Source organism: Panulirus ornatus, chromosome 1 (assembly GCF_036320965.1).
Source record: "Panulirus ornatus isolate Po-2019 chromosome 1, ASM3632096v1, whole genome shotgun sequence".
NCBI classification, from domain to species: Eukaryota; Metazoa; Arthropoda; class Malacostraca; order Decapoda; family Palinuridae; genus Panulirus; species Panulirus ornatus.
The window spans coordinates 1145505-1162507 of record NC_092224.1 but is presented as its reverse complement, the minus strand read 5'-3'; the positions used below and the strand labels follow the sequence as shown (position 1 = coordinate 1162507).

The following is a 17003-nucleotide window of genomic DNA, read 5'->3' as shown; positions in this document are numbered from 1 at the left end:
TCTCACCCGAATCAGCCACCAGCGCTGTATCATCAGCGAACAACAACTGACTCACTTCCCAAGCTCTCATCCACAACTGACTGCATACTTGCCCCTCTTTCCAAAACTCTTGCATTCATCTCCCTAACAACAAATTAAACAACCATGGAGACATCACGCACCCCTGCCGCAAACAACATTCACTGAGAACCAATCACTTTCCTCTCTTCCTACATGTACACATGCCTTACATCCTCGATAAAAACTTTTCACTGCTTCTAACAACTTACTTCCCACACAATATATTTCTAATACCTTCAACAGAACATCTCTATGAACTCTATCATACGCCCTATCCAGATCCATTAATGCTACATACAAATCCATTTCCTTTTCTAAGCAGTTCTTACATACACTCTTCAAAGCAAACACCTGATCCACACATCCTCTACCACTTCTGAAACCATACTGCTCTTCCCCAATCTGATGCTCTGTACATGCCTTCATCCTCTCAATCAATACCCTCCCATATAATTTACCTGGAATACTTTACAAACTTATACTTCTGTAATTTGAGCACTCACTCTTATCCCCTTTCCCTTTGCACAATGGCATTTTGCAAGCATTCCGCCAGTCCTCAGTCACCTCACCATGAGTCATACATACATTAAATAACCTTACCAACCTGTCAACAATATAGTCACCCCCTTTTTTAATAAATTCCACTGCAATACCATTCAAACCAGCTGCCTTGCCGGCTTTCATCTTTCTCAAAGCTTTTACCAGCTCTTTTCTGTTTACCAAATCATTCTCCCTTACCCTCTCACTTTGCACACCACCTCGACCAAAACACCCTATACCTGCCACTCTATCATCAAACACATTCAACAAACCTTCAAAATACTCACTCCATCTCCTTCTCACATCACCACTACTTGTTATCACCACCCACTAGCCCCCTTCACTGATGTTCCCATTTGTTCCCTTGTCTTACGCACTTTATCTACCTCCTTCCAAAAGATCTTTTTATTCTCCCTAGAATTTAATGATACTCTCTCACCCCAACTTACATTTGCCCTCTTTTTCATCTCTTGCATCTTTCTCTTGACCTCCTGCCTCTTTCTTTTATACATCTCCCAGTCATTTGCATTATTTCCCTGCAGAAATCGTCCAAATGCCTCTCTCTTCTCTTTCACTAATAATTTTACTTCTTCATCCCACCACTCGCTACCCTTTCTAATCTCCTCACCTCCCACGCTTCTCATACCACAAGCATCTTTTGCACAAGCCATCACTGCTTCCCTAAATACATCCCATTCCTCCCCTACTCCCCTTACGTCCTTCGCTCTCACCTTTTTCCATTCTGTACTCAGTCTCTCCTGGTACTTCCTCACACAAGTCTCCTTCCTAAGCTCACTTACTCTCACCACCCTCTTCACCCCAACATTCTGCCTTTTTTTCTGAAATCCCCTACAAATCTTTACCTTCGCCTCCACAAGATAATGATCAGACATCCCCCCAGTTGCACCTCTCAGCACATTAACACCCAAAAGTCTCTCTTTCGCGCGCCTATCAATTCACACGTAATCCAATAACGCTGTCTGGCCATCTCACCTACTTACATACGTATACTTATGTATAGCTCTCTTTTTAAACCAAGTATTCCCAATCACCACTCCTTTTTCAGCACATAAATCTACAAGCTCTTCACCATTTCCATTTACAACACTGAACACCCCATGTATACCAATTATTCCTTCAACTGCCACATTACTCACCTTTGCATTCAAATCACCCATCACTATAACCCGGTCTCGTGCATCAAAACTACTAACACACTCACTCAGCTGCTCCCAAAACACTTGCCTCTCATGATCTTTCTTCTCATGCCCAGGTGCATGAGAAGACATTCCAAAACCACTCTTCCCCTTTACCCTTGAGCTTCGTCTCACTCAGAGCCAAAACATCCAGATTCCTTTCCTCAAACATACTACCTATCTCTCCTTTTTTCTCATCTTGGTTACACAGACACACATTTAGACACCCCAATCTAAGCCTTCGAGGAGGATGAGCACTCCCCGCGTGACTCCTTCTTCTGTTTCCCCTTTTAGAAAGTTAAAATACAAGGAGGGGAGGGTTTCTGGCCCCCCGCTCCCGTCCCCATTAGTCGCCTTCTACGACACTTGAGGAATGCGTGGGAAGCATTTTTTCTCCCCTATCCCCAGGGATATATATATATATATATATATATATATATATATATATATATATATATATATATATATATATATATATATTGCATTAGAAAATCAGGTGCAAATTTCAAAGTCTTAGGGTAAAATTTTCCCAGCGTTCCTCCGACAAATGTTACAAGAAAGACAACAAACTTGTCTGTGTAATAACCCATATTTACACGCTTGACGGCCTCCACGCACGACACCCTGGGGGGACGCAGGGAGGCAGGGTGTAACGTGACGCTGACGGGCCCAGCCAGACAGCTACTTACTCGCCACTTGTTCACAACTGCAGTAATACATGTTCTTTATCCAACAATCACTTTTATATCAAAAGGAAATCCTTTCCAGACTACTTTGGTAAGTACAGAAGAGAGAGATCAGTCTTCTTATACGTTCTGCCACATCTACATGATACTTGGGCTCCATGACACATCAGCTCACGTAACCCAAGCTGATGTGTACTTTCGAATTATACATATTTCTTTCGAGCTATTACGGAATTTATATATATATATATATATATATATATATATATATATATATATATATATATATATATGTGTGTGTGTGTGTGTGTGTGTGTGTGTGTATCGTTGTCTACTAAACAAGTTTCAGCGGCCGGTACTTAGCCTTACCCAGAACCAACAAGAGTAAGTAATTTTTCTTTTCATTTTCCTTTATTTTTTTGTTAGTGTCGTCACCATTATTTTGAAACATCAGTATACCGAATATCATTTTTCTATTAGTACTACATAATGTAAAATGGTGAGACACATACATGATATAAATATGCACTTTGAAGATATGATGGACTCTTCAGAAACCATTTATTAATGAAAAAGTATATTTTGTTTCTCTTTATATTCTATGGTAAAAAAAAGCTTTCAAGTTAACCATGGTCAAGTGTGAGAAGACAATAAGGCTGGAATGTTGGCCAATTCTAATCTATCTCCAAGCCTTGTAACTTGTCTACTATCAATTTATATTTGTATATCTCTATACACTCAAGTTCGTCAAGTGTCTGTAATGTCTTGCCCACATCATAGCATGTATAACTCTATACACTCAAGTTTGTCAAGTGTCTGTAATGTCTTGCCCACACCACAGCATGTATAACTCTATACACTCAAGTTTGTCAATTGTCTGTAATGTCTTGCCCACACCATAGCATGTATAACTCTATACACTCAAGTTTGTCAAGTGTCTGTAATGTCTTGCCCACACCATAGCATGTATAACTCTATACACTCAAGTTTGTCAAGTGTCTGTAATGTCTTGCCCACACCATAGCATGTATAACTCTATACACTCAAGTTTGTCAAGTGTCTGTAATGTCTTGCCCACACCATAGCATGTATAACTCTATATACTCAAGTTTGTCAAGTGTCTGTAATGTCTTGCCCACATCATAACATGTGATAAGGTAAACACAATGACGAAACCAACTGCCTGACTAACTCAGTACAGTCAGCGTTGCACACTTCGGAAACACACGACCCCGCTGGCACGGCAGACCCTCCCTCCTCCACCCACTAACATTTTTATCGTTTTCTTTCTTCTACGACCCAAATACGTTAATGGAAGTTTAATGACTAAATAACGTGTAGACCAACGAATACCATTGTCTGTCCTGTGCCGCACCCACGGCACATCCATCTCAACCAACCCCTTGGGTATCAGGGTACGATCCTTGAGCACAACGTTACGACTCTTAAACACCATGTTACGACCCTTGAACACGACGTGACGACCCTTGAACACGACGTGACGACCCTTGAACACGACGTTACGACCCTTGAACACGATGTTACTACCCTTGAACACGACGTGACGACCCTTGAACACAACGTTACTACCCTTGAACACGACGTTACGACCCTTGAACACGATGTTACGACCCTTGAACACGACGTGACGACCCTTGAACACGACGTTACGACCCTTGAACACGACGTTACGACCCTTGAACACGATGTTACGACCCTTGAACACGACGTTACGACTCTTAAACACGATGTTACGACCCTTGAACACGTGACGACCCTTGAACACGACGTGACGACCCTTGAACACGATGTTACGACCCTTGAACACGACGTTACGACTCTTAAACACGATGTTACGACCCTTGAACACGACGTGACGACCCTTGAAAAAGATGTTACGACCCTTGAACACGATGTTACGACCTTTGAACACGACGTTACGACTCTTAAACACCATGTTACGACCCTTGAACACGAAGTGACGACCCTTGAACACGACGTGACGACCCTTGAACACGACGTTACGACTCTTGAACACGTTACGACCCTTAAACACGACGTGACGACCCTTGAACACGACGTTACGACCCTTGAATACGACGCTACGACCCTTGAACACGACCTGACGACCCTTGAACACGACGTGACGACCCTTGAACAAGATGTTTCGACCCTTGAACACGACGTGACGGCCCTTGAACACGACGTTACGACCCTTGAACACGACGTTACGACCCTTGAACACGATGTTACAACCCTTGAACACGACGTTACGACTCAAACATGATGTTACGACCCTTGAACACGACGTGACGACCCTTGAACACGACGTTACGACTCTTGAACACGATGTTACGACCCTTGAACACGACGTGGCGACCCTTGAACACGACGTTACGACCCTTGAACACGACGCTACGACCCTTGAACACGATGTTACGACCCTTGAACACGACGTTACGACCCTTGAACACGACGTGACGTCTCTAGAACACGACGTTACGACTCTTGATCTCGACGTGACGACCCTTGAACACGATGTTACAGCCCTTGAACACGACGTGACGACCCTAGAATATGACGTTATGACCCTTGAACACGACGTTACGATCCTTGAACACGACGTGACGATCCTTGAACATGACGTTACGACCCTTGAACACGATGTTACGACCCTTGAACACGGCGCGACGATCCTTGAACATGACGTTACGACCCTTGAACACGACGTTACGATCCTGGAACACAACGTTACGACCCTATGGGTACGATACCCCTGGCCTTTGACCTGTCTCTTAAAAAAAAGAAAAAAAGCCACCTAAACCTAAGGGTCGTTGCGCGGTGCTCCAAGGTCATGCCACAGCGGTCAAGAGGTTAACCCCTGATGACCTACCAACACTGCGCTCTACATATTCCCATCCATGACGTCACCGGTCCAGCTGAGAACGTATACAATGTCCGTCACTTGGTCCTGACATTCAGTGGGACCCGTCACGTCTTCATTACAACCCAGCTCTCTCAGCGCGGCAGTTCCGTACGGTGTACAAGATTACGGTCAGTTTGAACAACGATCCTGCAACCATGATGGGTCGGTTTGTTATCTCGGCTCTGAGCCTATCAAATATCAGGGTCATGAAAGCCGTCTACGTTGTTTCATAACCACAGACCTTGCGTGTATGGTCTCTGGACGCCACATGATAAGTATTCACGGCCCCCAGCCTACACCGCGATCTCCTACAAAGCAATGTAAGTACGTTGGTTTGTTGGATGTCTGGGCATCAGACCTATCAACTGCCAGGGTCGTTTAGGTTGTCAGCGTCAAACTACAACAATCACCAACCAAAAAATCCTTAACCCCTTCTTCAGGTGTTGAGGGTAATTGTTAAGCCTCAGACACACTCACTATGTATGCGGCCCTTGAGCGCGACTACCAATCAGCTGCTTATTATATAAACAAACTCCTGCTGGAGTGAGGCTAGACCAAACTGTCATTCCTGTGGAACCAATACCAATGTGGCAGTGAGAGAAAGGTCGATGACTGACAGCAGAAACGAAATCATAACCCCCACTGGAATGGTTTAGTAACTGACCTTAAACTGAAGACAATTCTTTATGCATAATAATAATAATAATAATAATAATCCCCGAACATAACTGATCCATTAATCACCCTCAGGATGATCATGTGTCCACAGAGAATGATGAAGTTAGACAAGACAGTGTCCCTTAAATACCCAGGTCATACTTTTAATCCTATTTCTTATTTCACATCGTCTTTCAGGAAGCTCCAAGGAACCATGGAAATATTCAGGAAGGTTTTACACATAATATTTCACTGGAAGAACGTGATTTCGCGCTACAACGGATCTTATGATGTGTGTTAACTAGGAGATGCATCTACTGGTTGCCAGTTATCGTATTCTTAGCGTTAATATGTGTTGATATTTTCAACGATAGCAAGTCAATTCATGATTTTGAAGATGCCACGGTAACTGTTATGTTAACCTAAATCACCAAAGATAAACTGCTTCATTTAGGTATGGGGTAGAGTGCTTCATCTAGGTATGGGGTCGAGTGCTTCATCAAGGTATGGGGTAGAGTGCTTCATCTAGGTATGGGGTAGAGTGCTTCATCTAGGTATGGGGTAAAGTGCTTCATCTAGGTATGGGGTAGAGTGCTTCATCAAGGTATGGGGTAGAGTGCTTCATCTAGGTATGGGGTAGAGTGCTTCATTTAGGTATGGGGTAGAGTGCTTCATCTAGGTATGGGGTAGAGTGCTTCATCAAGGTATGGGGTAGAGTGCTTCATCAAGGTATGGGGTAGAGTGCTTCATCTAGGTATGGGGTAGAGTGCTTCATCTAGGTATGGGGTAGAGTGCTTCATCAAGGTATGGGGTAGAGTGCTTCATCTAGGTATGGGGTAGAGTGCTTCATCAAGGTATGGGGTAGAGTGCTTGATCAAGGTATGGGGTAGAGTGCTTCATCTAGGTATGGGGTAGAGTGCTTCATTTAGGTATGGGGTAGAGTGCTTCATCTAGGTATGAGGTAGAGTGCTTCATATAGGTATGAGGTAGAGTGCTTCATCTAGGTATGGGGTAGAGTGCTTCATCTAGGTATGGGGTAGAGTGCTTCATCTAGGTATGGGGTAGAGTGCTTCATCTAGGTATGGGTTATAAGAACACAGGTGATCCCTACATATGCTGTGTGCAGCCCCTGACCAACGTTTTCTGTGCCCTTGGCATTCACAAGTAACATGATGGTAAGTATGATGATGTGAACCTTTGACCTGACCCTTGAGAGTCACTCGCATGTTACTCCATCGTGCTCAAGGGTCGTACCGTCGTGCTCAAGGGTCGTGCCGTCGTGCTCAAGGGTCATACCGTCGTGCTCAAGGGTTGTACCGTCGTGCGCAAGGATCGTACTGTCGTGCTCAAGGGTCATACCGTCGTGCGCAACGGTCATACCGTCGTGCGCAACGGTCATACCGTCGTGCGCAAGGGTCGTACCGTCGTGCTCAAGGGTCGTACCGTCGTGCGCAAGGGTCGTACCGTCGTGCGCAAGGGTCGCACCGTCGTGCGCAAGGGTCGTACCGTCGTGCGCAAGGGTCGCACCGTCGTGCGCAAGTGCTTAAGACCATTAGATCGACTGTAGCCTCGTGCTGAGGGGAGACTACAAGAGAACTTTACCATAGTTTACACCAGAGGTCATAGCCCCAGACCGCAGGTCACCAGGCAATGTATGACGAGATCATGCAACAAAAAAGTGGCTTTATCGCACGAGGAACGAAGTTTGTTGATTACTTATCTGTGTTTCAGATCCTCTACTGATTACCCCTGTTTACGCAATGTATATATACACCAACGGAAAATGTGATCTCCTTATTTACATCATATACTAATCTTAAGCAAGATGATATGTTATTGTTGTTGTGGGGAAGTATCAGTCGACTTCAACGAATTCACACAATGAAATGTTACAAATTTGTAGTTCTGGGAAGAGCTTTTATACGCCTGGTACACACTCACACACACACAAATCTTTAGAGTGTACACAGGAAAATTTCCTCCCACACCAACATGTTGCGGAGCGCATTTGAGTGAGAGGGACTGATACACCATCACTGCTAGACCTTATCTTCACACATACTAACACAGATACAGATAACACTATATATGATACACCAACTGGAAGTGATCATGTAATGCTTAAGTTTGAGTAGGTCGTAAGAGAGGACATAAAAGAGCGAAGGTGAGACAGGAAGTAAAGAGGAGACCGATCATGGAAACTACAAAAACTTCATAAATTTCTATAGTAAAGTAGATTGGGATATGGAATTTAGTAGCCAGGAACCAGGGCTTTGTGTAGAGAGGCTTAGTAAAATTTACGATGAAGGAGTAGGAAGATGGGCACCTCATGCCTTAATTACAGAGGGAATGGTAAGAAAGAGGAAGAAATGGTTTAATGAAGATGCTAAAAAGCAAAAGGAATTCGAGATGTGTAAACAGCACTGCAGTCAGCCAGTACTTGCAAGGCACAAGAGAGCAAAGAACGAGAACAACTGATTAAGGAAAGAGAGGAATTAAAGAAACTCGGACAAGAATATTATGGACAAGGCAGATGAAAATCCATAACTCATATATCCATTAAGAGCCAGTTGTCAGTTAAAGCTAGAGGAAACAGAGCGAAAAAAAAAATTATTGTAGAGGATGATATAAGGATATGTGAGGAACTGAAGAGCAAGATCAAAAGTGTTCTCACAATGGGAGGCACTGCAGCTCCAACACCAGGCAGATGGAATGGGGAGGAGGTTTTGGAAATAACTGAGATGGTTATAAAAAAACTTGAACAATGTTATAAGGACTTGACCCGTACAAGGCTCATGGTCCAAATGAAATTCCATCAAGTTTGCATCATATGCTGATACTCTTGATAGACGACTTGAATTACTACTCAATGTCACTGCAGAGAGGCATGGCGTCAAGGGAAAGGAAAAAGGCAAACTGTATACCTACATATGAGAAGGAGACCAGGAACAGGCGTTGAACTGCAGATCTTTCTCTCTAACGAGCGTAGTGTGTAAGGTTCTGGAAAACGATTGTCAGAAAGCAAGTGGATGACTTTCTACGGAGGAGAAATTTCCTTAGTGAAAGACAGCGTGGTTTTTCAGGAAGGACGTCATGTGTATATAACATCTTAAGAGTCTTCGTGAGAGTGAGCTCAGTCCATGGCAAAAGGGAGGGCTGGGTGGACTGATTATCTGGACTGCCAGAAGGTATTTGACACTGTACCACATAGGAGGATGATTCTAGAAGCTGGATCACCATCCAAGAATAAGCGAAAAACTCCTTCGTTAGATAGAAGATTACTTCAGTGGAAAGGAACAAAAGACGCATATCAGAGTAGCCATTTCCATTTGGGTTGAGCTGACCAGCGGAATGCCACAGGGTTCGGCTTTGGGACAACTGTTCTTCTTGACCTATGTTCTGACTTACATGAAGGTAAGGAACCATTCCTGAATATGTTTCCAGATGAAGCAAAGGTCAGGAGGGGAAGTGGAAAGAGAGGAAGACTGCATCAGCTTACAAGGTGACCTCAACAGGCTCCAAAGTTGGTCTGAAACGTGGTCGTTGAAATTTAACCCGAGCAAATGTAAAGTAATGAGGATGGAACAAAGCGAAAGACGGCTTCATTATAATCATTACACTGCAGGAAATAAATTTCAGAATTCTGTGAGTACGGACTTTGGTGCAGACACCGTTCCTACCCTGTCGCCAGGGTCCCAAATTTCGAAAACAGTTATGGAGACAAATCGTCGGCGGGAAAGTATCTGAATAGCTTTCAAGTATCTGGATAAAGAAATATGTAGCCAGCTATTCATATGCTACATAAGGCCAAAACAAGAGTATGCTTCTCATGTTTGCTTACCGTACCTAAGGAAGCAAAACGAACTCATAGAGAAGGTCCAGAGGAGGGCAACAAAGATGGTACCAGAATTAAGAGAAGTAATTTACAGGGAGACGCTCGAAGCCTTACTCACTTTGGAACAGATAAGACTGAGGGATGACGTGATCAACTTTTAACTTTTTATTTGGTATTGACGTAGGGGACAGTAGACAGTACTCTCAGAGATGAAGGCATACAGAAACCAGAGGACATAACATGTATTAAGTAAAAAGCCTGTAAATAAGGATGTTAAGAAATAGTTATATAGTATAATAGTGGTGGATGAAACCATAGTGTTGGATGAGCTCATTGTGATGGATGAAACCATAGTGTTGGATGGGCACATAGTGTTGGATGAACTCATTGTGGTGGATGAAACCATAGTGTTGGATGAGCTCATTGTGATGGATGAAACCATAGTGTTGGATGAACTCATTGTGGTGGATGAAACCATAGTACTGGATGCGCACATAGTGTTGGATGAACTCATTGTGGTGGATGAAACCATAGTACTGGATGCGCACATAGTGTTGGATGAGCTCATTGTGATGGATGAAACCATAGTACTGGATGCGCACATAGTGTTGGATGAACTCATTGTGGTGGATGAAACCATAGTGTTGGATGGGCACATAGTATTGGATGAACTCATTGTGGTGGATGAAACCATAGTACTGGATGCGCACATAGTGTTGGATGAACTCATTGTGGTGGATGAAACCATAGTACTGGATGCGCACATAGTGTTGGATGAGCTCATTGTGATGGATGAAACCATAGTGTTGGATGAACTCATTGTGGTGGATGAAACCATAGTGTTGGATGGGCACATAGTGTTGGATGAGCTCATTGTGATGGATGAAACCATAGTGTTGGATGGGCACATAGTGTTGGATGAGCTCATTGTGATGGATGAAACCATAGTGTTGGATGGGCACATAGTGTTGGATGAACTCATTGTGGTGGATGAAACCATAGTACTGGATGCGCACATAGTGTTGGATGAACTCATTGTGGTGGATGAAACCATAGTGTTGGATGGGCACATAGTATTGGATGAACTCATTGTGGTGGATGAAACCATAGTGTTGGATGAACTCATTGTGGTGGATGAAACCATAGTACTGGATGCGCACATAGTGTTGGATGAGCTCATTGTGATGGATGAAACCATAGTACTGGATGCGCACATAGTGTTGGATGAACTCATTGTGGTGGATGAAACCATAGTGTTGGATGGGCACATAGTGTTGGATGAACTCATTGTGGTGGATGAAACCATAGTGTTGGATGAACTCATTGTGGTGGATGAAACCATAGTGTTGGATGGGCACATAGTATTGGATGAACTCATTGTGGTGGATGAAACCATAGTACTGGATGCGCACATAGTGTTGGATGAACTCATTGTGGTGGATGAAACCATAGTGTTGGATGAACTCATTGTGGTGGATGAAACCATAGTGTTGGATGAACTCATTGTGGTGGATGAAACCATAGTGTTGGATGAACTCATTGTGGTGGATGAAACCATAGTGTTGGATGAGCTCATTGTGATGGATGAAACCATAGTGTTGGATGGGCACATAGTGTTGGATGGGCACATAGTGTTGGATGGGCACATAGTGTTGGATGAACTCATTGTGGTGGATGAAACCATAGTACTGGATGCGCACATAGTGTTGGATGAGCTCATTGTGATGGATGAAACCATAGTGTTGGATGGGCACATAGTATTGGATGAACTCATTGTGGTGGATGAAACCATAGTGTTGGATGGGCACATAGTATTGGATGAACTCATTGTGGTGGATGAAACCATAGTGTTGGATGAACTCATTGTGGTGGATGAAACCATAGTACTGGATGCGCACATAGTGTTGGATGAGCTCATTGTGATGGATGAAACCATAGTGTTGGATGAACTCATTGTGGTGGATGAAACCATAGTGTTGGATGGGCACATAGTGTTGGATGAGCTCATTGTGATGGATGAAACCATAGTGTTGGATGGGCACATAGTGTTGGATGAACTCATTGTGGTGGATGAAACCATAGTACTGGATGCGCACATAGTGTTGGATGAACTCATTGTGGTGGATGAAACCATAGTGTTGGATGGGCACATAGTGTTGGATGAACTCATTGTGGTGGATGAAACCATAGTACTGGATGCGCACATAGTGTTGGATGAACTCATTGTGGTGGATGAAACCATAGTACTGGATGCGCACATAGTGTTGGATGAACTCATTGTGGTGGATGAAACCATAGTGTTGGATGAACTCATTGTGGTGGATGAAACCATAGTGTTGGATGAACTCATTGTGGTGGATGAAACCATAGTGTTGGATGGGCACATAGTGTTGGATGAGCTCATTGTGATGGATGAAACCATAGTACTGGATGCGCACATAGTGTTGGATGAGCTCATTGTGATGGATGAAACCATAGTACTGGATGCGCACATAGTGTTGGATGAACTCATTGTGGTGGATGAAACCATAGTACTGGATGCGCACATAGTGTTGGATGAACTCATTGTGGTGGATGAAACCATAGTACTGGATGCGCACATAGTGTTGGATGAGCTCATTGTGATGGATGAAACCATAGTGTTGGATGGGCACATAGTGTTGGATGAACTCATTGTGGTGGATGAAACCATAGTGTTGGATGGGCACATAGTATTGGATGAACTCATTGTGGTGGATGAAACCATAGTACTGGATGCGCACATAGTGTTGGATGGGCACATAGTATTGGATGAACTCATTGTGGTGGATGAAACCATTGTTGAACGGGCACATAGTGTTGGATGAGCTCATTGTGATGGATGAAACCATTGTTGAACGGGCACATAGTGTTGGATGAGCTCATTGTGATGGATGAAACCATAGTACTGGATGCGCACATAGTGTTGGATGAACTCATTGTGGTGGATGAAACCATAGTGTTGGATGGGCACATAGTGTTGGATGAACTCATTGTGGTGGATGAAACCATAGTGTTGGATGGGCACATAGTATTGGATGAACTCATTGTGGTGGATGAAACCATAGTGTTGGATGGGCACATAGTGTTGGATGAACTCATTGTGGTGGATGAAACCATAGTGTTGGATGGGCACATAGTTTTGGATGAACTCATTGTGGTGGATGAAACCATAGCGTTGGATGGGCACATAGTGTTGGATGAACTCATTGTGGTGGATGAAACCATAGTGTTGGATGGGCACATAGTGTTGGATGAAGTCATTGTGGTGGATGAAACCATGGTGTTGGATAGGCACATAGTGTTGGATGAACTCATTGTGGTGGATGAAACCATAGTGTTGGATGGGCACATGGTGTTGGATGAACTCATTGTGGTGGATGAAACCATAGTGTTGGATGGGCACATAGTGTTGAATGAACTCATTGTGGTGGATAAAACCATAGTGTTGGATGGGCACATAGTGTTGGATGAACTCATTGTGGTGGATAAAATCAGTGTTGGATGGGCACATAGTGTTGGATGAACTCATTGTGGTGGATGAAACCATAGTGTTGGATGGGCACATAGTATTGGATGAACTCATAGTGCTATATGAATTCGTAGTGCTGGATGAACTCATAGTGCTGGATGAGGCCAGAGCGTTGGATGAGACCATAGTGGTGGAGTTATGGGTCGTGGTGGGAAATGTTTGAGATTGTGGTGAGACATTTATGGGTCACAGTTGCCTGTCTCGGGTGTGACACACAACTTGCTGGTCATGGTAAGGCAACTTCCTCGTGTGTGTGTGTGTGTGTGTGTGTGTGTGTGTGTGTGTGTGTGTGTGTGTGTGTGTGTGTGTGTGTGTGTGTGTGTGTGGAAGGGGAAGGAATAGTCTTATATACAAACATCAGTGTACGAGAGACTATGATAATGATTGCACTGGGAAAAAATTTGATCAATATTACATGCTTTTATGATGGGTGTATTAACGTTGTTTCTTGTCACTCTATATAATGACTCTTTTACTTTCCCATTCTCGTGATAGTGACCGACATGGCTCAAGCAAGACATGTCCCATTAAGCTCATCCTGACTGAAAAGAAAAAAATGAGAGAATGAATGAATGAATGAATGAAACATGGCTCAGCAAGCGTTGTAGAGCTGACTCCTACAAAAAAAAGATTTTATAGGAAGAGGGAAGGATGACCGAAGGAAGAGAAGTCCACAGCTTAGCTGTTCCAGGGAAGAAGGGGGTATCATAACAGCCAATCCTCGAGTGGCTGCTCTCCACACAGATACCAAGGGAAGCAGCAGCCAGTCACGTGCCACAGGTCCAAGCCTTGGTGTCGGGGACAGCTGGACACAGCTCAAGAGAGGAGTAGCCATAATAGTAACAATAGAACAGAGATGATAAGCAACACTGTAGCGAACTGAAAGGCATGATTGCACAGCAGAGGTCATGCCTAATGCATTCCTTAATGATGAGAGTGAAGGCTTTTGATTCGACAGTCGCTTGAAGGGAGATAGATGGGCCAAGTATGTGATCAGTACTTTAAAATAAGGGGAATCGAACCCGTGTAGATGTGAAACAGCTGTCCACAAGAAAGATATCACGGCACCTGTACAAGACCACCAGCTATTGAGAAACAGACTTTGTACTGATGGTTAGGTTATATTCCCAGGATATGGTTATGCTCATGTTTGTGATGCTACACGGCTGATCTGTGGTGTTCTGAAACTTGACAGGGGTAATGAGTGACACTTACGAGATACTGGGAAAAATTGCATAAGAACAACGTTGAAGTTAACAAGGTTACTGCTTCCCCATTCTGTGATGCTGCACAGATCCAAACTGAAAGTAAGAGATATGTTCAGGACGAAAAAGTGAAGGAGGAGGAGGAGGAGGAGGAGGAGGAGACAATTTACGAAGAGAATAAAGACTGTAGGGGATAGTTTCCTTGAGGAACGTCACTGCTGGTTGGATAAAAGAGACAAGACACACCATCAACAACCACTGCAATGGATCAGTCAGTGAGGGTGTGACGTATCAAGGAAGAGAAACAAAAATAAATCCCTTAGATTAAGGAAGCAAACACCTGTGTCACAATCAGTCAACTGCTGTGGATATGTGGAGGGGAATTTCGTTCATCCACTCCGTTACCATCTTCATTCATCCACTTTGATATCATTTTCATTCATCCCACTCCACCATGATTTCCATTCAACTCACTCCACTGTTACTTTCATCCAAAATTAATTCACTGTTACTTTCATTCATCAGGCACCACTGTTATCTTCGCTCATCCCACTCCGTTATCTATATTCATCCCACTCCGTTATCTATATTCATCCCCACTCCGTTGTTTCCATTAATCCCACTCCGCTGTATTCATTCCTATCACTCCTTCGTTATCTATATTCCACCAAGTTTCGTTAACTGCGTCAAACATTACTACTCCCACCAGACTCAACACCCAAGTGTGGCTCCTATGACCCACGTGTACTGGGTAGACAATACAACACGTACGTCCGTCCCATCCGGTAACTAACGTTTGCTTTGTACGCTTCTCTCTTACTTGCGTATGTGTACTCTTAGTGTGTATACGTTTCTCGTGTGTATGTGTGTGTGTGTGTGTGTGTGTGTGTGTGTGTGTGTGTGTGTGTGTTCTCTGTTAACGACACGTAGACTGGAGCCGGAGAGCAGCAAACATTCAACAAATATTCTTTGCCCAGCTGTATAATTCCTAGACGTGTTATCCCACGTGAATTCTCGAAGAGTCAGGTCAAGGGTCACGCCATCATACCTAACGATCGTTCCGTCGTGCTCAAGACTCGTACCATCGTGTTCAAGGGTCTTACTGTCGTGCTTAATGATAATAAAGTCGTACTCAAGGGTTGTACCATCATGATCAATGATCGTAACATACTGTTCAAGGGTCGTACCAATGTGCTCAAGGGTCGTGTTGTAATGTTCCAGGATCGTAATATGGTACTCAAGGGTCGTGTCTTTAAGTTCAAAGGTCGTGCCTTTGTGTGATCAATGGTCGTACCGTCGTGTCTGATCAACTGGTCGTACCATCGTGTTCAAGAGGGTGGGTTAACAACCCTGGAAAACGTGAACAATTACCTACATTCCTGAGACCGTCTACACTACAGCTCCAAGCTGCGCCAGAGCCTCGCTCTACAGAAGTCCTCCTCATCAGCAGGAGAAGCACGTGTTGTGTGGCAGCCTCTGTGACCGCCAACTCCCGCCACCAGCACGACCAACCACGACTACCACCACCACCACAACTACCTTCCTCCCCTCCCCCTCATCAACCATACGTACATATATGAATAACACAACCCATCATTTCTACGACAATTCTTCCGCTAAAATAATCACCGGGTAATTATCTGCTCAGCCAGAAAATGAACGCATCATAACTCTTTAATTAATTATTTTTTCCCCCTCATGCCAGCTTGTGTAGCGAAGACAAAGAGAGTGTTATCAGTAACAGGGAGGTTATACCGCTCCACCCAGCCAGAGATTAGATAACATCGACCTTAACTACAGTGCACTCACGCCCCTTCAGTCTACCGGTACCTACGCCCCTCTCAACACCACCTGTGCCCTCGTCTTCCACTACGGGAGATCACAGAAAAAAACGGTCTTCCGCTGAGCGGTGGTCGGCTGAACGCGCGAGACAATGGAGTTCCCTAGGACGACGCTTGTACTGACGACGCTAGCGGTGGTCGGGCTGCTGCATCAGGGAGTGGGAGGCACCAAGGAAATGGGACCCAAGCCGAAACTACCTGACGACACCTTGTTCAAGGACCCGGCCGCCTTCTGTGAGGGCTGTTACGCCCTCATCCACGGTGAGTCGCCGCCTAACTGGCTGGGGATGGCAGGGTGAGGGAGACCTCTGGAGACGTTCATGGAGAGAAACTCTGAAAACAGATACACAGGCAGATGAACCGAGTCGCCAATCTTGATGCGAGGGGTCGAGTAGCAGTGATGAGTGATTTGAATGCATGAGTGAGCGATGTGGTAGCTGAGGGTATAATTGGGGGGCATGGGGTACCCACTGTGAATGAAAATAGTGAACAGCTTGTGGAGCTGTG

General features: G+C 44.3%; 2 protein-coding genes across 3 annotated transcripts in view; one reads left to right on the top strand and one right to left on the bottom strand.

Annotated features, from left to right (window-relative positions):
- The window catches only part of tgo (Aryl hydrocarbon receptor nuclear translocator homolog tgo), a 942634-nt gene that overhangs the window by 875388 nt on the left and 50243 nt on the right, over positions 1-17003 (bottom strand). The window lies entirely within an intron of this gene.
- Positions 16458-17003, top strand: part of LOC139753949 (uncharacterized) — a 171470-nt gene continuing 170924 nt past the window's right edge. For both annotated transcript variants that reach the window (XM_071670944.1, XM_071671017.1), the window contains exon 1: positions 16458-16757. In XM_071670944.1, the coding sequence (XP_071527045.1) occupies positions 16589-16757 (169 nt within the window). In that variant the 5' untranslated portion in view covers positions 16458-16588. The remainder of the gene's footprint in view (positions 16758-17003) is intronic.